This window comes from Onychomys torridus, chromosome 22 (genome assembly GCF_903995425.1).
Source record: "Onychomys torridus chromosome 22, mOncTor1.1, whole genome shotgun sequence".
Lineage (NCBI taxonomy): Eukaryota > Metazoa > Chordata > Mammalia > Rodentia > Cricetidae > Onychomys > Onychomys torridus.
The window spans coordinates 12,300,910-12,328,812 of NC_050464.1; the positions used below are offsets into that span (position 1 = coordinate 12,300,910).

The following is a 27,903-nucleotide window of genomic DNA, read 5'->3' on the forward strand; positions in this document are numbered from 1 at the left end:
ACAAAAACAAAACCAGCCGATGTAGAGCCAGAAGACAGACAGCCACTGTCCCCGAGGCAGTGGCTGCAGCTCGTGTACCCCATTAGGCTGGCAGGTCCCTGGCACTCTTGAAGCAGCGCCAGCCGTCTCTTGTCCCTTGTTCTTCAAAGCCATCCTTCTTTAGTTCCGCCTCTGTTCTTCTGAGGTCTCTCCTCGTCTCCACCACCTCTGCCTTTCGTCATTTGTGCCCTAGCCATCTCTTCTTATCCTGTCTTCTCCTCATGTTACCAGCGCTGCCCACTCCGTTAAAGATCAAACATAGGCGAGAAGAGCTCGCTAGAGATGCCTCACATGAGCTGCTGAGTCAGTTAAGGGGGGAGGCAAGTGTGCTTGCACCATTCCCAACAGTTCTGCATGCAAATAAAAGATTGTTTGCACTAACCGTGGCCATCCTCTGAGCTACCAGCACCACTCCAAGCTGGTGAAAATGACTGCCGAGTAGTCTATAATTAAACAGTCATGGCTATGATGTCCTTCGAGGTGGCTCCCTCAGAGGGCCTGTGGAGTGTTCAAGGCAGGTGGGCTGCCATGAAGGTGGTCCAGCCTCAACCAGCATGTGAGTATGCACTCACATGTGTGTGCAGGCTAGAGGTCAATATCTGGTATCTTTCTCAATCTCTCTGCACCTTATTTTTTGGTACAAAGTCTCTCCCTGTTCTATTTAGGGTGACTGTTGCTGTGATGAAACACCATGACCAAAGCAACTTGGGGAGGGAAGGGTTTGTTTGGTTTACACTTCCACAGAACTGTTCATCATCGAAGGAAGTCAGGACAGGAACTCAAGCAGGGCAGGAACCTGGAGGCAGGAGCTGATGCAGAGGCCATGGAGGGGAGCTGCTTACTGGATTGCCCCCATGGCTTGGTCAGCCTGCTTTCTTACACAACCCAGGACCACCAGCCCATGAGCGGCCCCACCCATCAATCACTAATTAAGAATATGTCCTACAGGCTTGTCTACACTCAAATCTTCTGGAGGCATTTTCTCAGTTGCTCCCTCCCCGATGACTCTAGCTTGTGTCAAGTCGACATAAAACTAGCCAGCACTCTCCCTAATCCTGGAGCTTACCAATTAGGCTAGGCTGGCTGGCCAGGGAACTCCAGGGATCTTCCTGTCCCCACCCCCAGCCCTGGGATTAACGAGTGAACCATGCCCTGCTCTTACTTGGATGCCAGGTGTAATGGTTAGTGTTAATTGTCAGCTTGACCGGCTCTAGAGTCACCTGGGAGACCGGCCTCTGGACACTCCTGTTCTGGATTATCTGGAGTATGTTAATTGTGAGAAGATGGTCAGGAACATTCCGTGGCTGGGAACCTGACTGTGTAAATGGAGAAAGGGAGTTGAACCTTCATCTCTCGCTGTTTCCTGATGCAGTGTTGGTATCAGCTGCTTCAAGTTCTTGCCTTGACTTCTCTGACGTGATGGACTTGACCTTGAACTGTGAGCCAGAATAAAGCCTCTTGCTTTTGTTGGGATATTTCACCACAGCAGGACAGGAAACTAGACACCGAGAGTCTTCATGGCTACCAAGCAAGCGCTGTGCCTGTCTGTGAGCCACCCCAGCCCCTCCTAGCGGTTTTCATTGCTCCCCGAAGCTCTGCAAGGGTTCGGACAGGGCTTAGTGAAGCTCAACCCAGCTTGGTTCTAATGCCCTTCAGCAGTACTCAGTTGTATGCAGAGAGCTTCTCTATGCTCAGCTCCTGCTGGGCGTGGAGGCAAGAGGACTGCTTTGAGTTTGAGGCTGTCCTAAGCTAAAGAGAGACCAGGGTCAGCAGAGAAGACTCAGCTGGTAAAGGCCCTTGGCACCAGGGCTGAATTCGATCCCAGGAACCCAGTGGTAGAAGGAAAGAACCAGTTCCCTTCAGTTACCCTCTGCAGAGGCGTGTGTCCTTCGGCCATAGCATGTGCTCACATTTGCACCCACATTTGCCATGCAAATCTGATGACCTGAGTTCAGTCCCTGGAACCCACATGGAAATAAAAGCCAAATGGAAGCCAGGCATGGTGGCACACACCTTGGGAGGCAGAGGCAGGTGGATCCTTGTGAGTTTGAGACCAACCTAGTCTGAGTTCCAGGACAGCCAGGGCTTTTCAGAAAAAGCCTGTCTCAAACAAAACAACAAAAACACAAGGGGTGGGAGAGATGGCCCAGCTGTTGAGAGCACTGGCTGCTCTTGCAGGGGACCCAGGTTCAATTCCCAGCACCCCCACATTGTGGCTCCCAGCCACCTGTAACTCCAGCCCCAGAAAATCCAATGCCTTCTTCTGACTTCCATAGGCACCAGGTGTACACATACATACACATTCAGGCAGTGCATCCACACACGTGAAATAATCTAAAAAGAAATTTTAAAATAAAAAAAAAAAGAAAGAAAAGCCAGGTGTGATGACAGGCAGCTGTAATCCTGGCACTCCTTCCTAACTTGTTATTTCTATGAGTGTGTGCGTGCCTGTTTGTCTGTTCCTGCAGTGCTCTCCCGAATCCCTGGAACTGGAGTTACAGGCAGTTGTGAGCTGCCTGGTGTGAGTGCTGGGAATCAAACCCAGGTTCTCTGGGAGATCAGGAAGTGATCTTAATCCCTGAGCCATCTCTCCAGCCCATAAATAATCACGTAAAAGAGTGAGACCCTGTCTCAGGCAGTGCTCATCCACCCCCCCCACCCTACCCCTACCTCCCCACCCCCCACCCCTGTTGCCCCAGGAAAGATTCAATCTCTGCTTTCTTTATGGCTGCAAACTGTAGTGCATTGTGGGACGTCTTTTCTCTTCCCACACCTTTAGTCCGTGTTGAAAACGACATAGATGAGACACTTCCCTCATAGTGTGCACTCTGCTGTCCACACTGCATGTCCCACCCTGCCAGTCAAGTGATAGCAGCTGTGTGTGTGAAGGACCCAGGTCTTCAGATCTGGCCAACGAGGTCTATATGGGCAGGTATTGAAGACAGGTCCACAGTGAGCTTCACACAGAGAAACTGGTGTCCACCCACACTTGAGGAGACAGACTGAGTTGTTATATGTTGGGGTGGGTCTCATGTGAGCTAGACAGACACTTCATTACTAGGCTACATGCAAGCCCTGAGATTTCATGTTTTAGCCTGATTCACCCTGATGAATGCAGGAAGAAGCCTGTGCTGGTGTGAGGGAAGGAGGTACTGGCTGGGGTGGGGGGTGGGTTTCCCACCAGTGGCTTCATTCCCCAAGGCTGTCACCATCACTGTATGGCTCGGGTGAGGTTAGCTCCCCTGGGCTGCCCAGCCAATCCCGGTGTCTTAGTTTAGGGTTTCTATTGTTATGATAAAACACAGTGACCACGCTGGGCGTAGTGGCACACCTCTATAGGCCAAGGCATGCAGATCTCTGTGAGTTCGAGGCCAGCCTGATCTACAGAGCGAGTGCTAGGAAAGCCAAGGCCACACAGAGAAACCCCATCTACAAACAAACAAAAAAACCACAATGACCGAAAGCAACTTGGGGAGGGAAGGGTTTATTTCTTCATATAACTTGCTCAGGTCACACATGATCACAGAGGGAAGTCAGGGCAGGAACTGAAGGAGAGACCATAGATGAGTGCCGCTTACTGGCTTGCTCTCCATTGCCTACCCAGTTTGCTTTCTTTCTTTTTTTTTTAAAGATTTATTTATTTATTATGTATACAGAAGAGTGTCAGCTGTCATTACAGATGGATGTGAGCCACCATGTGGTTGCTGGGAACTGAACTCAGGACCTCTGGAAGAGCAGCCAGTGCTCTTAACCTCTGAGCCATCTCTCCAGCCCCCAGTTGCTTTCTTATAGCACTCAGGACCGCCTGCCCAGGGACGGCCCCACCCACAGTGGGCAGTGTCCTCACATATCAATCACTAACAAATAACAAAAAGAAGGTGCCCACAGACTTGCCTACAGGTCAGTCTGATGAGAAGCATTTTCTCAATTACTGTTCCTCTCCCTAGATGACTCTGGCTTGTGTCAAGTTGGCAAAAAACTAGCCAGGCTAGCCAAAGCACAAAAGATGAGTCCTCTCCTTTACCTTAGCTATTTTCAACTTTGTATTTTGAAATAGTTAGGGGTTTCCTGGTTGGAAAAATAGCGCAGAGGGTCCTGGTAACTGCCACCAAGTCTCCACTGTAGCAGGATGCTGTGTGTCCTTGTGCCTTGTCTGTGGCCAGCTCTGATGCCACAGGTTCCTCCCACATCTCTCCAGATATGCCAGCCTTGCTTCCTGGCAGCCTTACAGTAGGAGGATCTCTCAGTGCTTTAGGAACAGAGCCCAGCCTCATGGCCTTGGGCGCATGGTGCATCTCCATGTTGTCTTCAATGTTGTCAAGAGTCTTCAGTATGGAAGTGCAGCGTGTGCTTAACCAACTGTAAGGCATTTCCTACTGTCCTTGTGTGAGCATCCGGCAAGGTGTCTTAGTCCAGTGATGGCAGCACTTGACAGCGCTGAGGCAGGATCGCTGAGCTTTCTTTTTTGCTTCGTTCGTTCATTCATTCATTCATTCATTCATTCATTCTGTGTGTACACCTGTGTGTACACATGTACCCCCGGAGCTGGAAGTGCAGGTGGTTGTGGGTTCTGGAAACCAAATCGGTCCTCTCAGCAAGAGGATCTCGGCAAGTGCTCCCAACCTCTGACAGCCTCTCCACCCCGCCCGTGTTTTAATTTGTAAATCATGTGTCTGGAGCTATGGAACGCTGGTCCCCAGCGTCCTGGAACGAGGGAGGCACCGCCACAGCACTCATCCCAGCAACAGCCCCGCCTGCCCTTGGATGCAGCCATCCACATCCCGGACTCCAAGTGCAAGCCGCACGGTGCGGGCACACGCGCTGGCAAAGGCCACGCCCACATGCTGAGGGCGCAGACACGCCTGCGTCACTGTCCAGCCTGCTGGATCTGGTTTCTGTCAAGTCTGGAGCTCTGCTGTGGAGCGTCCCGGGTCCTCGGCCACCCGCACCAGTGACTCTCGAGCGAGGTCAGTGTGTGGCCTGGTGCGGGCGGCGCCAGGTGGCCTGGAGACTCAGGTGGCGGCTTGCCCTGCAGCCACACAAGGTCGCCCGGGTGTCCCCATAGCTCTGCTCCCTGCCCACAGCCAGGGCCCTGCTCACCGTGGTACTGACCCACTGGCTTTGATATGGCTTGCCCAGTTAGTGGACACTTTGGGCTGTCTGCGTGTGCAGAGCCCTAACCCAGAAATAAGCGACTCAAATAAAAACCGCGTGTGAACAGTGGGATGAGTATAAAGACAAACTTAGTGAAGTCCCAGTGTGATGTTGATTCTGCTGTTGCCTGCTCCAGTAGCCTGTTGTGTTTCTTCTCCCAACGTGCAGATGGCCCTCTCAACAGCCCAGATGTGCCTTTCTCCAGGAACCCCTGAAGTCTAGGGTGAAGGTGGTGAAGTTAGGGCCCTGGGGTGAGACTTTGCAGTCTGTGTTCACAGGCTAATGCAGGAGCCTGGTGTTTGATAGTCTTACTGTGTGTACAGTTGCAGCTGTGTGCACTCGTACCTTGGGTGACTGTGCACTTTGCCTAATGGGCTTTTCAAGCTTTGGGAGTCTGGTTTCCATTAAAATAGCAAGATCTGGACAAACTAGTAATAACCGTCATGGACCATGTGTGCGTGTTTGTGCGTGTGTCTGTGTTTGTGTGCGTGCACTGTGCTGTGTGTGTATAGCACTGATGCCTGCACTGATGCAGTTTTGGATTCCTAGGGAGTTCCTTTAGAGTGTTGCCGGGCCCATTGTAGCAGGAGAAATGGCCTTCCTTGGGCACAGCAAGAAAGCCTCTATGAGCCTCATGTCATTTGGGAGTCCACCAGGCGGTTTTGTGTGTGGACACAGTCGCTGTACCAGAGAAAGCCAACAGGCTCAACTAGAATTGAAGGATGCTTTGGGGGTGGGGCCTGTGGGACCAGGAGCTCCAGGCCAGCGTGTGGGAGCAACCATCTCTGGGTGATGGGCAAGCTGTGACGCTCTAGAGAAGGGGAGGTAGGTACCTGGCCCTGGCTAGAAAGAAGCCCGCAGGCCATGGGGGATACAAAAGGAGAGGGCCTGAGCAGCCTCTTCAGACGTCTCCTAAAAAGGGCTCTCAACCAGGGTGAGGGGAGCAGACTGCAGCTGAAATCGAGCAAATGAAACCGACCCTCGACTCCGAGCTTGCAGTGTGGCCTCTGCACGGTGCCGAGGATCTGTGCTAGCAGGCTCTTCCTGCACTGGGGACGCTCAGTTATGTATGCAGCATGCAGCATGCAGCGGCAGTGGGAGGTTGGCCCCATCCGCCTGCCTCCCTCCTTAGCAGAGAGTTCTGTCATGCTCGCTTATATAGAAAGCTGTGTGCCGCTTCCTTGCCATCTCAGAGCCCCCTACCCTTTCACTTCAGGGTCCCCTACTGTGAGTGTCCAATCCTGCCCTGCCTGTTGGCTGCTTTCTACTGCTTCTGAGTAGATTTGGGTAGGAGCCTAGCTAGCAGCACCCTGCGTGTATGTGTGTGTCCATAACCCCCCCCACACACACACACATACACACCCCACATGTGTAATTCAGGTGGTGGGGACTGGTTCTGTACTTGCTCTTGGCCCAGGAGTTTCTCTCATGGATGCATTGGGCTTTACATTTGAACTTGAGCCAGAGCTGGGCTACTGGGACCAGTTCCCGTGACCTTCAGACAAAGGGACAGAGGTGGTGGCTTTTCTCTTCTGGGGCCAGCCCCTCCTCCTAGTCGACCAAACCTGCCCTCCTGCCCACTTACTCAAGCTCCTGAGGCCCGTCTGCTCCGTGATCTGACTGGGTGAACAGTGATAGTGGGCGTGTGAGTGGCAGGCCGTGAGAGCGCAGTGGGGAGGTTGGGACCTTTGTAACCTTGTCACTGGGGCCAGTCAGCCTGAGTCAGGTGGCTTGTTCAGGTGGGGAGAGAAGTGGTTCTCTGGGGTCCAGGTTCTCCTACCTTCAGCCTAAGGTCAAGGTCAGGTTTTAACCTGTCTGTGTTTAACTTCCAAGTGGTGTATGGTGTTTCTGCCATGACTGCAGAAGGGGCTGTCTGGACAGAACTTGGGCCTGGTGGCAGTGACAGTGTCACCACTGCCGGTTCTTGTGTCCCATGGCAGCTAGCCATGCCTCGGTCTCCTTCATCATCACTTCCCAGGCAGAGCCTCAAATCTGCTCTTCAGCTCCACCATTCAGTTCATTGAGGAAGCAGGGGTGCCTGGGCACATCTTTGTATTCTCTGATATGGAGTTTAAGTAGCATTGTATATATGTCTGCACATGCTACTTTTTTGTTTGTTTGTTTGGTTGGTTTGGTTTTTCGAGACAGGGTTTCTCTGTAGCTTTGGAGCCTGTCCTGGACTAGCTCTATAGACCAGGCTGGCCTTGAACTCACAGAGATCCACCTGCCTCTGCCTCCCAAGTGCTAGGATTACAGGCGTGCGCCACCACCGCCTGGCTGCACATGCTACTTTATGCATTTAAAAATTCATTTCTAGAAGGGAATCCCTGGGCCTTGGCACCAAGGGGGCAAGAGCCCAGCTGTGCAGAGCTGGATGAGGCAGCCATTGGCCCTGTTCTCCAGGAGCTCACGTATGCCTTCCTGTGAGCGCCTCGATGACAGAGCTGGTGTCCACCCCTGCACTGCCCACAGACATGTGTCTGCAGACCACCAGGTACTTACAGCAATGCAGTACGCTCCTGAGTGGAATCTGCAGGTCATTCCGTGGTCCCTCTGAGCAGCAGTGATGCTAAGTACGGACACAGCTTCCCTCAAATGTCACTGTCACTTGTAGGCCACACCTGCAGCCTTCCCAGTGTCTGGAGAACAGGTACCGGGGTGTTAGGACCACCCTCCAACCACAGGTACACTACCTGGGTATATGGTAGAGGTCTGACCTGGTGCCGGGACTATCCGTCAGCCCACCTGCTGTGCCCTTGGGACTCTGTCCTGTGTGTGAATGACTCAGTTGTGTGCCCAGTGCAGCTGCTCTGTTCTCATAGATGGGGTGGGGACAAGAGAGGGTCATTTCACCTTCACCTGTGTTCATCCTCACACCTGACCTCAGTGACCCCATGGAAGAGGACCCCACAGAGCAGTGTGGCACTGGACCTGGAGCCATGCAACTCACCTTTGGGGTGTTTATTTTTGAGTCAGACTTGCTGCAGATCCCAGCTGATCTTTGGATCCTCAGTCCTCCTGAGTCTTAGTTCTGCTGAGTTTTGAAAAATGAAAGTGTGGCAAGCAGGGAGTGTGCATTTAGCATAGAGAGTGACAGAAGGACCCTGGGACTCTGGGACTCTTGAGCCTGGAACAGTGTATCTAGAGTGCTGCTGGCCTGTGGGGACGGAGAGCGAGCAAGCCCTGCTCCAGCCCATGCTGAGCACATCAACTGAGCTAAAGGTGTCCTGTTGGGGGAACACTGCCTTGGGTAGACTTTTCCCTGAGAGAAGTATGGGCTAACAGTTAAGTGACCTGGCCCAGTTCTTGGCAGCTGCTGAATCCCCTCAGGGCCTTCACCGACCACCTCTATAATTCCAGGAATGTCTGATCAAGACATCCAACCCAAAGGATGCTCAAAAAACCTGGGTGCTGCCGGGCGGTGGTGGCGCACGCCTGTAATCCCAGCAATCGGGAGGCAGAGGCAGGCGGATATTAGTGAGTTCGAGGGCAGCCTCGTCTACTGAGCGAGTTCCAGGACAGGCTCCAAATCTACACAGAGAAACCCTGTCTTGAAAAAACAAAAGCAAAACAAAACAAAAAAGCCGGGTGCTCACTGCCTGGGGGCCAGGACAGCACAGGTCCCTATTAGGAGAATGTACCCCAGTCACACTGGCCCCTGCACACATCTCCAGTGGGGGCCGGTGGTCCAGCTCCTTCACCTGCACAGGTGACACCCTGGTCGGGGCAGCAGCTCCATTCTCTAGCTCTGGAAAGGGGAGAACATCTCTTTGACCCATGAGTTTGGGGAAGAGCAATGGGCGCTTTCTCTGCCTCCCACACAGAGGGCTTCTGTTGACCTGGAACCCAGGGGAGGGCCTTGAGGCAATGGCTGGGTCCCTGAAGATTGGGGTATGCTGCAGCACCCACTCTTGTGTCTCTTCAGGCCCTGAGGCTTCAAAGCAGTCAGGTTTCAGTCAGGGCTTCCTGTGAGCAACTAGAGTGAAACCCACACAGCTGCCCTGGGTTCGAGGCTGATCCTGGGTTTACATTCCACCTGGTAATGGTGGGGGCGGGGCTGGGGGTGGCAGGCTACCTAGAGTCTTTCAGCTGGCAGAAAACACCAGGTCACCTGGATGCCCCTGCTCACAGGCAATAGATAGAGTGAAGCCACCTCGCTTTGCAACAGGCACAAACAGCCCAGGTTCCTGTTACCTGTGTGGCCCAGAGTGGCTGGCCATGCATGATTCTTGAACACCTTTGGGTTCCCATAACTCGGGAAGGCTGACGTAGGATTTATTGCCTCCTTGTGATGGCTAGCCTGCTTTATAATTCCAGGTCATGCTGTTCAGCAGACAGATGGACCCGGGTATTCCAGCTGTGGAGAGTCATGTACATGGAGCCTGTCCTCAAATCCAAGAGTTCCTGAGTCCCTGAGTCTTGGGGATAATGAGGACCGTCTCTCACAACTCAGGCTAGGGCCAGTAACCTGTCATGGACCCCCCTGTTCTCCCTTTACCTTTCCAGGCCTTCCAGGGTCTAGTGGGAACCAGGAGAGTGACAACAGCCACTTCCCTGAGAAGACACACCTGGTGTGAGACCAGAATCTTGAACTTAGCTACTGAGGCTGTTGGGGGCCGGTCCAGCTTTCTTCTCAGTCCCCAGAGTGGCCCAGCCAACCTTGCCTGTCAGCACGGGACTAAGGCTGCCTGCTCCCCCAGCCCCAGATCAGCATAAACCATGAGTGTAGACCATGCAGATGTGGATGGAGGAACCCCAAATGTGTGCCATTGGGGAAGGGGCTGCTGATGGTGCTGTGGCCCCAAAGTGTCAGCCTACCGAGGACAACTGGTTTGCTCCCTGCCTCTTGGCTTTGGTAGGGATGACAAGATGCCCAGCCAAGTGTCCCCAGTGTGCCATGGGGTGGACAGCACCTCCAAGTCCCCCAAGTCAGGAATCAGTTTTCGTCAAATCAGCTTTCTGGGGACCTTGTGTGATGTTTTCAGCCTGAACCAAGTGCACAGGGCCCTTGGTTTTTTGAAAGTGAAATTAGTGCCATTTCTAAAGGGAAATGGAGCGGAGAGGATGCATGGCTTAAAACAGGAAATGAAAACATTTCATAAGAAAATGCTCAGATGCTGCATAAGAAGTCTAGGGTCTTGATGCAACAGCACTGTGTGGATTATTTTTTAAATTATTGTTTAGACTTTTTTTATTTTATATATGTTCATGTTTTGTATGTGCACTACATATGTGCCCACAGAGTTCAGAAGAGGGCACTGGACCCCCTGGAACTGCAGTTATAGACAGTTGCCTTCCACTGTGTGGGTGCTAGGAACCAAACCCAGGTCCTCTGTAAGAGCAACCAGCGCTCTATAACCACTGAGCCATTTCCACAGCCCTGTGGATGCCTTTTTACTACATGTGCGTGCAACACTGTACAGTGAGTTTAAGGCAAGTATGAGCTACATGAACCCCTCCCTGTCTCTAAAAGGGGGAGGGGAGCTGAGTGGGGTAGCCCTAATCCCAGCTCTCCAGGGGCTACCGAGACAGGACTAATTGCCAGCCTGAGCCACATGTCAAGTCCCTCTTGCAAAACCAGAGAGCTGGAGAGACAGACGGCTTAGCAGTTTAGAGCACCTGTAGCTCTTCCAGAGGATCCAGCTTCGACCCCAGTACCCACATGATCACAACCATCCATAACTCCAGTTCCAAGGGATCTGTCACCCACTTGACCTCAGAGGGCACCCAGGCACATATGTGGTGTGTGTACATAAATGCAGGCAAAACACTTACACACATAAATAAATCTAAAAAATAATCTAAACAAAAACCAGAAACAGGAGGTGGAGAGATGGCGACCTGTGTTGGCGCCTCTGAGTGCACATGAAAGCTGACCGTGGTGGTGCCTGTTTGTAATTCCAGCACTGATACGGTGGAGACAGAATTACTTTGAACTCCTGATCTTCCCGAGGACTAAGGTAACAGGCATGACTACATCTTGCCTGGCTTTATACAGTGCTGGGATTAGAACCCAGGGTCCTGCGTGCCAGGCAAACACTATACCAACTGAGCTACAGCCCCAGCTCCCATTGCTTTAATTTTGATGTGTCTTTTCTTTCATCAAATCCCAAGCTACAGACAGTGACAGCAGTGACCCCAGTGGCTGCAGATAGACCTCCCTCTCCCTCCAGACTTCACAGGGGCCAGCACGGTCTCCCTCAGAGATCCAGTGGAGGGGCACTGTTAGGTTCGAGATGGGGATGACACTGAGCTCTTAGGGTCAAGGGGAATCCTGAGATGGATGACTGGGGGGAAGGGCTGGGTTAGAAGAGTTGTAGAATCACGGACAGACCCGAGACAGCGTGGCGGGGTCTCTAAAGAGAGGAATCGGAACCCATGTAGCAGAAGTGGGCATCTATTCTTGTACTTTCTGAAGATGGGGGAAGTTGCATAACAAGAGGCTGCAGTGTGACTGATTCCCAGGCAGGGGCGCACAGGGAACCCAAGTGTAGTGATGGGAACTCAGTTCCTTCCCCTGGTGAGCAGTCCTGGACCATGGGATTGCCTGTTGGCTAGGGCCTTATGCAGACGCACCTCAGTCAGGTTCCTGCGCGTCTGTGAAAGGGGTCTGCTGCAGAGAGTGGCCAGAGCAGACTGGATTCTACCATTCTGTTCTCAAAGGCACATTGTCTCTCTTGCACCAACTAAGTCCAGGGACCATGGCTCTCCTTCCTGGAGGGCACACAGGCTGCAGAACCCCAGGAGACTTCAGAGAGCCATCAGAGCTTCTAGTTTGTGTGACATGTGTGACATGACCTCCACCCCAGAGTCAGCAGGCAGCATCCCTAAGCCAAGACCAGGATCCTGGGCCTGGGGAGCGCTGAGGTTATGTCCACTGGGAGGCTGATGCTTCCCGCCTTCCCCAGCTCATCCATCCAACTGCTCCACTGCCCTGCCTGTTCCCTGACTGGACCTTGGCCCTGGTGGTGCTGTGCCACCCACGTGGCTGTGGGGTCAAAGGCAGGCCTGCCCCGGGGGCAGTTCTCAATGATGCTGTTTATACAACACTCAGACACACACACACACACACACAGAGCCTCTGGGACTTAGGCAGTAAGCAGGGAGCTGGCCAGAGCTTGTCAGAGTTGGTAGCCAGGGCAACCGGACTTTCCTTCTATTTCCAGGGCCCAAGTTAACCCCCAAGGCTCTTTATATTGTCCCCACAGGGCCCTCAGGCACCCTCCTCACAATGCCTCCTTAGATCAGGACCTGTCCAGCTGAGGGAGTACTGGGTGACGGGGAAGGAAGCCTTGGGCCCCAGGCAAAGGCTATGTGTGGGGGAGGATGCCCTGCTGTAGCTTCCTGAGGCCCTGTGGTCCCTTCTCTGTAGACTGAGGAGGACCTGCCCTTATTTGAGCACGTGTGGGTCTCCTGTGACTGGACTGTGGGTGTGGGGCTCGCAGGGAGGAGGGAACGCTTCTGTTTGCTGCATCTTGTTACTCTGTCCTGGGGGATGGCACCAGCGGGAACCTGGGGTCATGGGGAAGCTGGCCCTTCCTGGAAAGGCTAGGGTAGTGTACTCGGGTTCCTCACCCATACCCCCACGCCCTTTCCGGGCTGCTAGTACTGGTTATGCTTTTTCCAGGAAAGACCAAGTGGGCTGACCGTGCTGGCTGAACAGTGCCATCCTCTGCTTTGCTCCTGGGGGAAGGGGGCGCAGGGTGGGGCAGGCTTGGGCTTCCGTGGCAGGATGCCAGCAGAAGTGATGCTTCAGGAGGCCAGTGCCCCACCTCAGCTGAGCTCCCACTGTGTGGGTCTTCACCGAGAGGGGTCCCTAGCAATGGAGATCAGCCCCCACCTGGGTCTACAGAATGAACCAGCCAGCCGCCAGGGACTTGCCAGAAAACTGGCAAAGTGTCCATGGGACTGCTGCCCCCTGGTGGCTGCTGTGGTCACTGCACAGAGCTCAGGAAACCAAAGGTGTGGGACAGCAGCGTGGAACTTGACACTGGGGTGGGTCGGCACCTGAGCTGAACTCCCCCACACACATGCCTCCCACGTCTGACCGCCATTGAAGCCTCTGTGAATAGAAAAGGGTGGGCTGGCAGCATACTGTCCTGGGGCCGCGCCCACACCTGGCTCAACAGCCTGTCCTTGACTTTCAGGTGCAGGAGGCCAGCCCTGAACTGTCCCCAGAGGAGAGGAGGGTCTTGGAAAGGAAACTGAAGAAGGAACGGAAAAAGGAAGAGAAAAAGCGCCTGCGGGAGGCGGGCATCGCTGCAGCTCAGACAGCCAAGGGCCAGACCCTGGCAGCCAAGCCCTCAGCTGCTGTTCTGGCCCTGGAATACCTCCAAGGGTAAGTACTACCAGGGGCTGAATCCAGAACATTCTGCCTCTGTATGGTACTGGGGAATGAGTGCATGGTCCGGCCCAGCCACCCCTCAACTGGTGTTGGAGAGGCCCCTGCCCTGACTCTTCTGTGTCTTCAGAACCACCCTCAGGCACTTCCTCTCTCCTGTTTACCCTGGGGAGGTGTCCTGTGGCCACTGTATGCCCGGCCTGCAGGCACACCCTGATCTTGGCTGGACACTGAAAACAGGTATTCTGGAAGGCCACAGTGCGTTGCAGACTGTGACGGCCCTGCAGTTAGGAATCTTCCTAGGTGTTTTGTTCTTAAAATTAATTCTATTTTTAATTCTCTGTGTGTGTATGTGAACACATATGCTCACAGAGGCCAGAAGACAGCGTCAGAGTCCCGGGAACTGGAGTTCCAGGCAGAAGGACATACATGTCCTTATCCCCTGGGCATGTCCCCGCTCCTCCCCAGGTAGTCTTGTTAACACCGGACATCTGACAGGGCAGCTCACCGGACGAAGGGTTTACTTGGGGCCACACTTCCTGGAGGTGGAGCAGGGTGAAACAGCTAGTCATGTTGCCTCCTCGTGCGGCAGAGAACTGAGAGAAATGAGTGGTGGTGCTTTCTCCTTCCTGTTCAGTCCAGAACCCCGGCCCGTGAGACAGCGCCGCTCACATCAGGGCGGGTCTTCCCACCTCCATCAACCCCATCTACATACTCCCTCACGGGTGCATCCATAGCTTCCTCCTGTGCCGTTCTCGATCCTGTCAGGTTAACAGTGTTAACCGTCACACTGGGCAGGAGAGAAGTGTGGCTTGTGGTGGCGGGCAGCTGGAACCTCTCAGTAACTGTGCATCCTGGAATTCCATCTTCAGAAGACAGACAGGGAATCCCCAGACCAAACTGGCTAGAGAGACGTATCATATTGGCAAACCCTGGGTTTAATGAAGAGACCCTGTCTTGCCAGGCAGTAGTGGCTCACACCTTTAATCCCAGCACTCGGGAGGCAGAGGCAGGTGGATCTCTGTGAGTTCGAGGCCAGCCTGGTCTACAGAGCTAGTCCAGGACAGCCTCCAAAGCTACAGAGAAATCCTGTCTCGGAAAAAAAAAAAATCCCGGAGAGAGAGAGAGAGAGAGAGAGAAAGACAGACAGACAGACAGACACGGACTGACCCTGCCCCGGCGAGCATGGCGGAAGAGTGAGTCAGGGATTCCCAAGCGTAAGCCTCCATGTGGTGATCTATTGGTAATCTAAGAAATAAAGCTTGCCGGAAGATCAGAGGACAGAGCTAGCTGTGGAGTTAGCCATAGAGGTCAGGCAGTGGTGGCACACACCTTTAACTCCAGCACTAGGAAGGTGGAGACAGGAAGTGATATGGCGGGGCAGAGAAAGGAATATAAGGCGGGAGGAGACAGGAGCTCTGGCTCTTTCAGGCTGAGGAGTTGAGGAGTTGGTGAGGTAAGAGGTGGTGGCTGTGGCTTGCTCTGCTTCTCTGATCATTCAGCTTTTACCCCGATATCTGGCTCCAGGTTTTTATAAAGACCAATTAAGATTTGTGAAATACCTCCACAAGTGCACAGACACACAGACACAGACAGACACAGACAGACAGACACACACACACACACGCGCACACAAAGGAAAAAAATTGATTCAAGCATGTTGTCACACTTTCTGTAATCCCAGCACTTAAGAGGCTGAGGCAAGGGGATGAACCTGACTACATAGTGAGTTTAAGGCCAGCTTGACTATTTAAGGATGTCTCAAAAAAACAACAAAAAAGAATTAATGAATTCAAGAAATTTAGAATGTTCCCTTTAAAGTCGTAAAATAACTGAATTGTAGAACTGGAAGTTGACCCTGTATCCCTGATGTTACAAATGTAGGTACCCCAGATGGATTGAGGGACCTCCACAGTATGCGTGCTGAGGGTGCACATCCGCCTGAGCAACACTCCGCCACCACATGTTCGCAGGGCATCTGGTCTCCCAGAGCCTCTAGGACTGTCCTCTATATCTTGAGGTTCCCATATATCTCTATATCTGTCTTGGTTCCCAGGTGGGCCCAGAAGCAGGAGAGCTGGAGATTCCAGAAGACGAGGCAGACATGGCTCTTGTTGAACATGTATGATGAGGACAAGGTCTGTGCACAGTAGACGCGCCAAGCTGGGGCCCTTCATGGGTAGTAGGACATTCAAGTGATGGGGTCCACAGGGCCCTGAATAGACAATGGGGCACTTGGGTGACAGGGTCCGTGCACAGGTGGACATCTAAGCAAGGTTCCTGCTTGGCAGATGAGCACCTAACCAGGATACCTGCATAGGGGCTGGGTCTTCCAAGGACTATGCATGGCAGGCAGGCACACAGATGGGGTCCTTGCACAGAGGGGAGCCCACCTACGTGATAGGGTCCATATCCAGCAGGCAGGCATGGAGGTCATGCGGGCCCCTGAGGGCAGAGGTACAGCCTGGGAGGGCTGTCCTTGAAGTCCCGTGAAGTGTGGGGCCTGTGGTCCCTACAGTGTGGGGTCTTCTCTCACCGCTCCCCCATGTTTGCCAGGACCCTTGACCCCTTCCTTGTCCTCAGTGGCACCTGCGTGTGCAAGACGGTGTGTCAGGCTCTTCTCAAGGCAGGATTTAGTTCCTTGGGAGGAGATGGAATTTGGAAGCAGAACCCCACAGCTAAGTTAGGGGGCTGGAGCCTGTCAGGACATAGGATGCTCCATGTGTGCCTTTGAGGGTGCTGGGCACCCATATCTGGAGGCACCAAGTGAGGGCTGTGCCCGTCAACTCCACCCACCTTCCGTCAGTCCCACCCACCTTCAGGCACAGGCCTGCACCTGCTGTGTGGGTCTCCCCTCATGTAAAGGCTTCGAGTGGGTGTACTGCAAATAGATGATCTTGAAATAGAAAGGAATCAAGAGCTGGACGAGGGCTCAGTGGGCAGAGCGCTTGCCTCGTGGGCACAAGGCCTTGGCTTCCATCCCTAGGACTGCATAACCCGGGTGGAGCGGTGTACACCTGTAATCCCAGCACTGCTGTGGGAGAGAGAGGAGGATGAGGAGTTTGGTTACTTAGTGAGTTCAAGGCCAGCCTGAGCTGGAGATGATGCCGCAAAAAAAGTGTTTAAAGTTTATACAGGGAGTGTCTGAGGCACAGGAGGGTCATGCCGGCACACTGGCTTCTTTTCCACCGTGTCCCCACCTCTTAGCAGCAGTGTGGTCTGGGGTCCCTTACACACAGCTCTGCTGGGAGACCCCATTGTGAGGATGATGTAGGTTGGACCCCCTGATGAGCACAGGGAGAAATCCCAGTCTCCCGTTGCTGCTGGTCCCCATGTGAACACCTTGCCTGCCACTGCTCAGGGTCCCCACGCCCTGTCCCTCAACACTGCCCTCTTTTCCCCTAGGTTCCCGATGAGCACTTCTCTACCCTGCTGGACTACCTGGAGGGGCTGAAGGGCAGTGCCCGTGAGCTGACAGTCCAGAAGGCCGAGGCGCTGATGCAGGAGCTGGATGAGGCTGACCCCGAGGCCCGAGATGCTCGTCTGGGGAAGATGGAGCGCCTTCGGCAGGTGCTGCAGCTCCTCTCCTAATGGGAGGAGGTGGCCTTGGGGCCTGAGGACACACTGGCTACCTCCTCCCACGGCTGTGGGAGCAAGAAGGTCACCAGAAGGTCATCTGCCTTGAGGACTTCCTTCCAAAGCCCTGGGAAGGATCCCCCGTCCCCCTCCCTATAAGCAGTCCCAGTGCCTGAAGAGGTGAACATGGGTCTCCCGGAAACAGGTCCAAGGTGCCGCTCCCACATGTGCGGCCCGAAAGTGGCTGTAAACAGATTCTATTTTTCTATCAGTGATATCTCAGAGACTGGCCCATGTTGGCTTTCTCCATCAGCTTGGATTCCCTGCTGTGGGGATGGTGGGTTTCCTACTTTATTCAATCTGGCGAGCACTGCAGTACAGCCTGAACGCAGCTCACCTGCCGGCAGGGGGACCCTGCTGGGGGCCTGGATGGGGGCCCACGAGCTACTAGAGGCTGCTGCTCCTTGACCCCTGCTGGCTTTCAACAACCACAGGCTGTCCCTCAGTGTCAGGACCTAGGTCCAGTTCCTTCTCATTGAGTTGTCTCAGCCAGCGTGTTGGAAACAGAATGACCAAGCATTTGTGTCTGGACCCATGTCACCATCAGAACGCATACCCGACTCCCATTGGGTGACTTTTCCTGGGGACCATAAAGAAGCATCCACAGATGCCATGTAGGGAAGGCACTGACTGTCCAGAGAGGATTTGGTGCAAATCCAACTCAATGAGCAGTCTGCGTGGGGTCTGCGTGGGTGTCATGGGTGTCCGCCTTCTGCCTCCTGGGCTGTCCAGCCCACAGCTTCCAGAACTCCTCGCTCACAACCCCTTAGCACCAGAGTGACTTTTACACACCCCTGGGTATAGAGGTATATAAAAGAGGTTTACAGATAAAATATGATATACTAGATGATAAGAAATTTATTTTAAAGCAATTCTGATTACATATAATTTTGCCATTTATTAAAGATTAAAACAAATTTGCGTATTCATGACCATCTAATGCAGCACAGTCCGCAGATGTGTGGCCTTGTCGCCGAGAAACTGAGAGGACAGAACAGAAAACACTGAAAGCCTGTTTCCCATAAACTGTCTCGGGCCCTGAGACGCTTTAATCCCAGCTCTCGGGAGGCAGAGGCAGGTGGATCTCTAAATTTGAGACAAGCCTGGTCTACAGAGTAAGTTCCAGGACAGCCAAGACTACACAGAAACCCTGTCTTGGAAAACCAAAAAAAAAATCTGGCAAGCCAGGTAACATCTGGCCCTGAGCCAGGGTGTTTCAGGTTGCATATTATGTGGCAGGAGGGCATGCATGGTGGTTCTGAACATGCATGTGTCTTCAGAACCAAGGCTGTAAGGAAGTCGCACTATGATGTGACACCAGGAAACAATTAGGATTTGTTATATGCTTTTTCCATCTATCTATCATCTATTTTTGTTTTTTCTAGACAAGATTTCTCTGTGTGACCCTGGCTGTCCTGGACTAGCTCTGTAGACCAGGCTCTCCTTGAACTCAGAGATCCGTCTGCCTCTGCCTCCCGAGTGCTGGCATTAAAAGTGTTCACTGCCACCACCATCACCAGGCTACACATTTTACTTCTAATTTTTTATTGTTGCACAGAAATGTCTGACTTGCCGAGTATGTTGAGAAAGGGTTGCAGCCCACAGTTGAAGAGACAGAAGGAAATGGGGGCTGAGATCTCAGATGGATCAGGTGACCCTCCCACCCTCCCTTTCCCTCCCCTACATGGAATGTTAACGGGCCCAGTCCCTCAAGGGTCTCCTTTGGGTGGTGACAGCTTCTCTGATCCAAGAGGACAGAGTTCCACCACCCACTCCCAGCTCCAAGTGGACAGGACATGCGTCACAGTGAGGACATGGCCAGCCAGAGCCAGCTGGGCTGAAGCCAGGCTTCCCTCAGCTGCCCAGAGGCCCAAGTGTTCACAGCGACCTGAGCAGTCCTTTCAGATCCAACTGCCACTAGAGGGCAGTAGTCCCTGCATCCACAAGCCTTAAGCACATCATCTCAAGGCCCTCCCGCCTGGAACAACATGCCATGCGGCAGAAGAGAGGATGCACACTGGGGCAGCCCCTGGGCTTCGAACTACCAGCTCACTTGAGTGGAGCAGTGCTGAGCTGTCCCTGGGTCTTGTTAAAGTGTTAAGATAGAGCTGAGCAGTGATGAAAAAAAAAAAAAAAAAACGCCTTTCATTCCAGCATTCGGGAGGCAGAGGCAGGCAGATCTGTGAGTTTGAGGTCAGCCTGGTCTACACAGTGAGTTCCAGGCTAGCCAGGGCTACATGGAGAAACCCTCTCTGAAAATAGAAAAGCGATAGGCTTGTCTCAGGTCCACTTGGCCACAGTGGCGGAATACTGCATTCCTGTGGGGGGAGAGGCAGCCAAAGGAAGCGTGAACCTCTTCCTGGGTCATGGGTCTCGGGCAATCTGGCTATTTGTAGCCAGACCCAACCTCACCTACAAAGCTCTGTCCTCAACCTTGTCCTGCATCCCCGAGACACTTCCGTTACTTCAGATTTAATTACTGTAAAGCCCTGGCCGGGGGTAGCACCAAAGCAGTGCGACACCAGAGCCCAAGGGGGGCTCATCCATGTCCCCTCACCACCACCACCAGACTCTTGGTGCCTGATGGGACCCAAGTGTCACATGATCCGGGTCTTCCATGCAGTCCAGCTGGCTCTTGCCATTCCTGGTGGCATCTAGCCCCGCCCTGCCTTCCCCACTTGAGGAAGCCTTGTGCTGTGTGCAGCCATACCAAGGGCCGCAGGGATGCTGCTGAGGAAGACACTGCTGGAGTTGGCATGTCGTAACAGACCTGCGCAGCAGGGTTGTCAGCCTGAGCATTGCAAAGCCTTGAGTGAGCACACTGGGAACAAGGAATATAAACAACACAGAGGAGGGAGGGAGTACCTGGAGGATCAAGAACCATAGCTCTGGGTCCCCTGGTAGCCAAGTCAAAAAGGGAAATGTGGTAGGTTCACTGTCCGTGAGAACTGGCTTGGGGAACCCGGGAGAGAGGTTCCCAGGAAATCAGCTGGGAGAGGCTGTTTTTCACCAAGGATTCTCGACCCAGGTGGCCACTGAGTGTCAGTCTTCACAGCAGAAGAGGCAGAAAAAGGGGACAGAGGTGTCACCTATGGTCAAGCTCAGCCATCCCCTGGGATCCCCTTGGCTCCAGTCAAAAGCGAAGCACCCCAAACTAGGCAGACTCTGCCTAGGTAGAGAGATAGGAGGGTACGCTGGGGGGTGTGAAAGAGCTATAGACCAGGCATTTGGGCATCCTGGTGCGGAGCCTGTGTGTGGCCAATGGTAGGGTCTGGTGGGGAAGGTCAATGAAGTGACTGGACCTAGTCCGTGCTCTGGGGATTTGGCTGCCTTGGGGACTGGAGTGGAGAACAGTCTGTAGTGTTCGGGGTATAGGAGCCTGGAAGGTGGGTTAGGGTTCCTGGAAGCACCATATCAGGTCAAGGTAGATCTGCTAGGCTGGGCAGGGGGCATATCTGCACACACACACACACACACACACACACACACACACACACACACACACACACACCCCGCCATGAAAGTCTAGCTTCCAGCCTTCAATGGACAGAGGTGGGCAGTCTGGCCACACTGTACATTGTGACATAAAAGCTATAGTACTCAGAGGGACAGAGTAGGCACTGTCTGCCCATCATTCGTGGCTCTGACTGCACCATTGCCTGCAGTGTGCCCCGAGGGAGAGGTAGGCTAGGCTCTGGTAGTTTTCCAGTGTGCGAGCACCCTAGGATCTAAGCACCGCACACAAGGTCTGGGCAGGTGGCCTCATGGTGAAGGCTGGGGCAGGCCGCAGATCCAGGTCTTCAGGGCTGAGGCCGGGCGGGGGCAGCAGATGGTACCGCTGGAGGAGGCCAGCAAACAGCAGGAAGAGCTCTGTCCTGGCCAGGCTCTTTCCAACGCAGACCCGGCGGCCTGTAAGAGAAACCAAGGCACCATGTAGGATGCCAGGCCGGCTTCTGGGAAGGAGAGGAGAAGGCAAGAGCTGGTGAAGGCACTCCCTGAAGGCTGAGGGCCAGCAAGTTACCGGTGGAGAAAGGCAGGAAGGCGCCTCGCTTCACGAAGCGCCCATCAGCATCCAGAAAGTGATGTGGGTTGAACTGGCTTGGGGTCGCCCATTGCGTCTTGTCCAGGAGCACTGAGGTCAGCAGAGGGATCACAGGGGTGCCCTGCGGGGTAGAGGGGTCCCAGAGTAGGCTGTTGGTTTTAGAGGGAGGGGGAGGGGTAGAGCATCACCTGGGGGAGTTCCTGCCTCCCACCTACACCACATGGTGTTAGCCTCTCTCACAGGCGAATATGAGACCCAGGAAGTTCCCCTGTCCGCCCTGTCAGGGGGAAGGAGTAAGTAGGACCCCACCTTGGGAAGCAGGTAGCCCCGCAGCCGGATGTCAGCAGCTGTGCAGCGGGGCACATGGGGCAGGAGTGTGATGTACCGCTGGGTCTCATGCAGCACTGCATTGGTGTAGGGCAGTGCTCGCTGGTCCTCTGGCCGGGGTTGCTGCCTGGGGCCCAGCACTCGGTCCAGCTCTTCCTGCACGCGGCCTAGGCCAGAAGGTGGCATCGCATGGGTGAGGCCCCATCCCTGAGCCCTAAGGGTTCCAACCCCCTACCTTGGCATGACTCTCACCCTGCACATGTGGGTGTTTAACCATCAGGAAGACTGCCCACTGCAGCGTGGCTGCCGTGGTCTCTGTCCCAGCCATGACCATGTCCAGTGTGCAAGCCAGGACATTGGCCTCACCAAACATGTCCTCGGGGTCATCCTCCTGCAGGGCAGATGATTAGAGCTGGGTTTGAAGTTCTGGGATCGAACCCCAACCTGTGGACCACCCCAGTCCTAGACCCCAGAGGAGAATGGGTAGAAGTCAGGGCTTGGCGCGGGGGGTGGGGGGGGTGGGGGGTGGGGGGGGTGTTAGGGAGTAGGGGGTGAGAGGGGTGGAGGGATACTGAGGGTCCACCCAACCCCTGTGCCCATTCCAGGTAATTTGAGGGGCCATTCTCACAGGGAAGGAGGTTGAGACCCCCAGAGGTCCCCCCAGCAGGTGGGAAAGAGCCCTCCCCTGAGCTGGGGCCGCTAAACCCCTGACTGGTCTCCGGGGAAGCCCTGTCCCTGTCCACACCTGGCCCTGCTGAAGCAGAGCCTCCATGTAACTCCGCACGGGGCCGCCACTTGGCGAGGGTGGTCTGTGCGCCTCCAGGAGGGTTCTCAGGATGGCGCGCACCTCCTCGATCTTGCTCAAGACAGGCCTGTGCAACCGCAGCAGAGCCCCCAGCCGGGGGAAGGTGTTGAATAGCTGAGAGTGGGCGGGACAGGGGGTGGGGTAGAGGTGAGATGACAGGCAGTTCCTGTGAGCAAGCCAATCCATCAGCAGGTGCATCGGGCAATGCTGCCTCTGGCCACAAGAGGGCACCAGACCAGCAGTACTGGAGGCCTGCCTCCCTCCTGGAAATCCAGGGGCCAGGAGGGAATCTCAGGGTATTCAGGAAGGAGCCAGCTGACCTGATGTACTTGGATGGCTCTGTCAAGAGCAAGAGTAATGGCTGCCTGGGGACCTATTCCTTTCTATCATTGCTGGACGGGAAGGGCAGAGGCGGGATGGCTACCATGTAGAGGGAGTCACAGCTATGGGGGCTCACGGGTCTTGGTGGGGGGGACGACATGTGGCTTACAGTAGAGTGGGTCTGGTGCCAGTAGGTATTCAGAATTCCAGCTGCCCCTACCTTGTCAGTTACTGGTGGGAAATGCTCTAAAATGATGAGAACTACCCGAGCTATCCGGGGGGGACCCCACCCCCTCCATCCCCCAGGGAGTGCTCTGAGGTTGAGCTCACTGCTTGCTCTGACGACATGGGTGGGGATCCCAAGCCTGCTCACCACAGTGGCTGCTGCTCCTCCTCACCCCTATGGGGCCTCATCCTGAGCCAGAGTCCAACTGTAAGGACTAGGTGCTGGGTGCTGAGTGCCCAGGCTTCGGTTAGGAGCACCGTGGCCCAAAGCCAGGACTCTTTAAACTTTAGGGCACTGGACATAGGAAGGGCTGATTTTTGTGATCTCTGTGATGAGGAGCATGTGGTCAAGAACACCTTTAATCCCAGAACTCGGGAAGCAGAGACAGGTAGATCTATGTGAGTTGGAAGCCAGCTTGATCTATAGAGAGTTCCAAGACAACCAGAACTACAGAGAGACAGAGAGAGAGAGAGAGAGAGAGAGAGAGAGAGAGAGACCCTCTCTCATAAAATAAATAAATAAATAAATAAATAAATAAAAGGGGCTAGAGAGATGGTTCTGTGGTTAAGAGCACTGACTGCTGTTCTAGAGGACCCAGGTTCAATTCCCAGCATCCACTTGGCAGTGTACAATTGACTATAACTCCAGTTCCACTGTAACTCACACCAATGCACATAAAATTTAAATAAGTGAATAAAAGGTGCTTGAGTGTGGGGGACCTCTAGGACATGGGTCCCACAATACTGTGAAAGGCCCCCACCCTCACCTTTAGCAGCTGTATCTATTGCTGTGGGGGTATGGGGATGCCCCGTCTGCCAAAAAGCACTGGGCTCGGTTCCCATGCGAAACATGCCAGCCAGTGGCCAGTGTCACACATTCCCTGTTCGTTTGGGTTTTGTTTTCTCTTTTGAAACAGGGTCTCATGTTGCTTCGGCTGCCCTCGAACTCACTATGTAGCCAAGGGTGACCTTGAATTGACAATCCTCCGGACTCCATCTCCAGAGTGGCTAGGATTATAGGTGTGCATCACATGCTCAGCTTGTGCGGTGCACAGGATGGAACCCAGGGCTTTGTGCGCGCTAGGCAAATGCTCTACCCATGAAGCCACATTCCCCAGCCCCGGGGCTCCTTGTTCAAAGGGTGACAAGGCTGACAGCAGGGGAAAGGAGGAAGCGTGTAGGGGACCAACCAGCCCCTGCCTCAGGGTCCAGCGCTGGCCCCCACACCCTAGTTCAGCAGGGGCTCAATTCCCTGTGGAGTGGCGGTCTCTCACCTGTATGCCAGGTGACCCCAACAGGACCATGACCTGGTCGATGAGACTCAGCAAGGATACAAACACAGGGTTCTGGTAGTCAAAGCGCTGGCCAAAGAGGAGTGTGAAGGTGATGTTGCAGGGTGCCCAGCCCAGCAGGGCCAAGGGGAAGGGCTGACCTAGAGGTCAAGGAGGAAGATGGGCCTCAGGTGGGCAGGGATACCAGGGAAGGGCATCCCGGTCCCCCACTCACCTCCGTAGCTGTCCAGCTGCCTCTCAAGACAGGCCAGCTCCTGCAGCACCTTGCCCACCATGGGTGGCTGTCGCACACCCAGGCTTTGTAGCGTGCGCACCGTGAATTGGCGAGCTGCCCTCCAGTGAGCTCCAGAAGAAAAGAAGATGCCTGTTGGGTAGACATGAGCCATGAGTGCCAGCCACTCCCCATCCTGATGATGTATGCGGGGATCAGGAGGCCCAACTGGGGGCCCCAGGTTCAACTCCAGGCCCCTCCCATTCAGAGGTTACCCTTGGTCATACCTCTTTGGGCTTGTAATGGACTGATCCTGTCCCTCCCCAGCACCAGCCAAGCCCCTTCCCCCCTGTCAGGGAATCTCAACGCCCACCTACCCCCACCTCGCTGGATGTGCTGGAAGATGGGGATTGGGGGTCTGTCGGCCAGCTCATGCCTGGTCCCAACCAGGGCCTCCTTCACCACCTCATAGCCTGACAACACCACAGTCTTCTGAGATCCCAGGTGGACTGTGAACACTGGCCCGTAGCGTTCTGAGAGCTGGTAGGGACAGACAGGCATCAGACAGACAGCCCCCACCCACCCTCCAAGAGCTGGGGTTAGCAGGACAGCAGTATGGTAGACTGGACACTTAGGAGCTGGAGGGGACCACCCCCAAGAGGCCCTTCAGTCTCCCCAGTAGGGGGGCGCTGTTCGGACTGCCATCTCGTCATTTCAAAGACAAAGCAGGAGTTGAATTTGTGTGGGTCTCACCAAGAGCCATGGCTGGGCCTGCCTGATATCTGCTCTCCAGAATCAGGCCTGAAGTAGGGCCTGAGCCCCTGAACCTAGTTCCTGAAGCCACATGGAGTCTAGGCAGATCCACCCTAGGAAAGGCCAGGGCAGAGCCACTTCAAGTCGGGTCTGTGGCTGTGTGCACTTCTCGGCAAACAGAAGACCCCTGGACAAAGTTCAAGGACCTCCACCCCCGCTGAGTCAGTCAGCCCTGGCTAGAGGCAGTGCAACCAACTTACCTTCACCTCTGGGTCCTTGGGAGAAGTCATACCCCAGTAACACCCTCCTCCCCAGACAAGGGCACTGCTGTATGATCTACAGCCATGCCCCATTTCGGTCACTTCTAGAGAGATCTGCCAGCTTCTTCCTCACTGTCCCATGCAAGCTTTCCCCCACACATGCCTCACAGAGCCCACCCTGCCCACCACTCCTAAGCTGTAACCCCAGGCTGCACTTCTTGGCTGTGTTTATTTTATTTATTTTTATGTGCAGTGCTGGGATAGAACGAGGTCCTTGTGCATGCTAAATATGCACACTACAGTGAGCTACATCCCCAGCCTAGGTCACCTCTTACTTCCTACATCTGCTCCCTCAGGACGAGCCTCTGGCCTCTTGTATCCCCCCCCCCCCTTGGCTTCCCTTGTCAGAGCTGGGACCCAGACATCATCCAGGCTGTGAAATGACACAGGACTGCCCACCCTACCTCCATCAGTGCCCGGTCCTGTTGGGTCACACCCAGCAAATTCAGGTTCCCTAGGAACGGCAGAGGGCGAGGCCCAGGGGGCCACCGAGGGGCCAGGGAGGGGTCCCGGGCATAGCCCCGGAGCAGCCCCCACACCCCCAGAAGCAGCAAGATGCCCCAGACACTCAGGAGCAGCAGAGCCATGTGAACAGCTGGATAGCAAACCTTCAGCTCTCCAGGGGCCCAGTGATCCCTGTGCCTTATAGCCATCCTCCCCAGGGCGTGCCGGCACCCCACCCACCCCACTACCCCGAGAATGTGGAATGAGCAGTTTGCAGGGGACAGCCCAGCAGGAGGCTTAAAGCTACAGGCTTTGTGGAATGTGGGGTCGCCTCTGTGGCAGGGAGCCTAGGTTGGGGGCTGAAAGAACCTCTGTAGGAGGTACAGGGCCAAGGCTTTTTGGTCACAGGTTGCCCAAGCCTGGACCATCTGGGGTCAGGCTTCCAGGACATCCACACTCTTCCATGTGCCCCCAGATTCCAGCGACATGGTTGGAGCCCATTGTCTATTCTGTCCCCAGTTCGCTGGGAACCTGTTAGTTCTACGTGGTCGTGGTCTTCCCATCAAAGTAGAACTTGGGCCGGGGGGGGGGGGGGGGGGGGGTTGGGGACTTCCTTCATCCTGGAAGGAAGAGTCTCCTGTGTCCTCAGATTAGATTCTCCAGAAGCAGGACCCTAGAGCCCAGCAGGTTCAGGGCCTCTATCTAACACTGAATGCCCTGGGTAGCCATCAAGGGCCTCAAAGCCCACGGCCTTCAGAAGCAGCCAGTGTCTCTTGAAGTTGAGGGAACTCTCCCCGGCAGCCTAGAGTAGGGGGCAGGGCCACCCAGACACTGAGGGGCCATCTAGCAGACTGTGTACAGACACAGCAGGTGGCCAGGTTTACAGCCCCAGCTGTCTGGGCACTAATGTGGTCTCTTAAACCTTGATGGCCTCACTGGGGAGGAGGTGTCCCCGTGAGAAAGGGCTGTGCGGGGCGGGCGGCTGTTGGCACCAGAAGTAGCTGGGCTGCTTCCCCTCAGCCTGCCTCAACATGAGGCACCTGGAGACCTGTTCCCCCTCCACACACTCCAGCAGGGCCCCTCACCATGGGGCCTGTCCCCTGGGGTGTCATCCACACCCTGCACAAATGCCGAGCTGAAGCAGAAGCAGAAGTCATCCCCGCTCCCTGCACCCAGGCTTTTCTCCCCTGTGTTGCCTGTGGAGCAAAGCCCAGCCTAGACTGTATCTCACCTGCCATGGGAACCTAGCACCCTGGAACAGAATGAGCCTGGGCTGGGACGGCACCTTGTCATCACCGTGGATGTCTGGGCCATGCTTCAATCAACTGCTACCAAGGCCACTTACTGGGCATCCAAGCTAGGGATCCTTCCCAGCCAGGGAAATCTACATAATTGCTGCAGGAAGCACTTATGGAGCACTCCCCCTGTGCCAGCCTTGGCCAGGAGTGAAAGCCATGGAAATCAGTGGCAGAGGGACCAGTAGGATCCCTGCCATCACAATTCCAGGGCAAGACTGGTGTGATTCCGTTTGCTGTTGAATATGCATTGGGTGGGTGGGTGAAGTCGAGGCAGGTAGTGTTTTGTGGGGTCTGTACAGCAGCGAGTGAGCTGAGATTTGCCTGGCTGTCAGGGGCAATGTGATGTGGAGGGAGGTGTAGAGAACCCAGACAGGCAGGGACAGGAGAGGTGTCAGGGTGATCAGGGCTGGAGTCTGCAGCCCCTCCAGGTGCAGGCATGAGCTCACCTGCCAACATGAGAGTCTCTGTGGCTGCAGCAAAGACCTACAGAAGCTCACCCCAAAGTTGCCTGGGTGAGCAAAGTAGTCTGATGTCCAGGCATTGATGGACAGCTCCTCCTTGGGGCCCTCGAGGGAAGGCTGCAGCATCCATGCCTGTGCCGTGACTGGTGTGGCCCAAATCCTCCTGCTTCTTCCTCCTGAGGGCTGGGATCACAGGCAACACTGCCCAGTTACCTTGAGGGCTATTTGGGGGAA

The 27,903-nt window shown here is 54.7% G+C and overlaps 2 protein-coding genes across 3 annotated transcripts in view; one reads left to right on the forward strand and one right to left on the reverse strand.

Annotated features, from left to right (window-relative positions):
* C22H7orf50 (chromosome 22 C7orf50 homolog) overlaps nt 1-18,214 on the forward strand; it is a 107,252-nt gene extending 89,038 nt beyond the window's left edge. For both annotated transcript variants that reach the window (XM_036171794.1, XM_036171793.1), the window contains 3 exons: nt 13,341-13,531; nt 15,591-15,672; nt 16,940-18,214. In XM_036171794.1, coding sequence (XP_036027687.1) covers nt 13,341-13,531; nt 15,591-15,672; nt 16,940-17,125 — 459 coding nt within the window. In that variant the 3' untranslated portion in view covers nt 17,126-18,214. The remainder of the gene's footprint in view (nt 1-13,340; nt 13,532-15,590; nt 15,673-16,939) is intronic.
* Nucleotides 18,215-20,891: 2,677 nt separating this feature from the next.
* On the reverse strand, nt 20,892-26,053 carry LOC118572249 (cytochrome P450 2W1). The gene is made up of 9 exons (XM_036171700.1): nt 25,871-26,053; nt 24,771-24,933; nt 24,397-24,546; nt 24,165-24,322; nt 22,285-22,458; nt 21,792-21,930; nt 21,522-21,706; nt 21,192-21,333; nt 20,892-21,079 (listed from the first exon to the last, which is right to left on the reverse strand). The coding sequence occupies exons 1-9, from the start codon at nt 26,051-26,053 to the stop codon at nt 20,892-20,894; spliced, it is 1,482 nt and encodes a 493-aa protein (XP_036027593.1).
* Nucleotides 26,054-27,903: the final 1,850 nt, after the last annotated feature.

What these genes read in the sequence shown, in the direction of transcription:
- LOC118572249 (XM_036171700.1), bottom strand. Translation starts at nt 26,053, where the DNA reads ATGGCTCTGCTGCTCCTGAGTGTCTGGGGCATCTTGCTGCTTCTGGGG. An exon ending in TGGGGTCACCTGGCATACAG is followed by an intron (nt 22,459 to 24,164) that starts GTGAGAGACCGC and finishes GCCCACTCTCAG; the next exon opens with CTATTCAACACCTTCCCCCG. An exon ending in CTCTGCTTCAGCAGGGCCAG is followed by an intron (nt 21,931 to 22,284) that starts GTGTGGACAGGG and finishes TCTGCCCTGCAG; the next exon opens with GAGGATGACCCCGAGGACAT.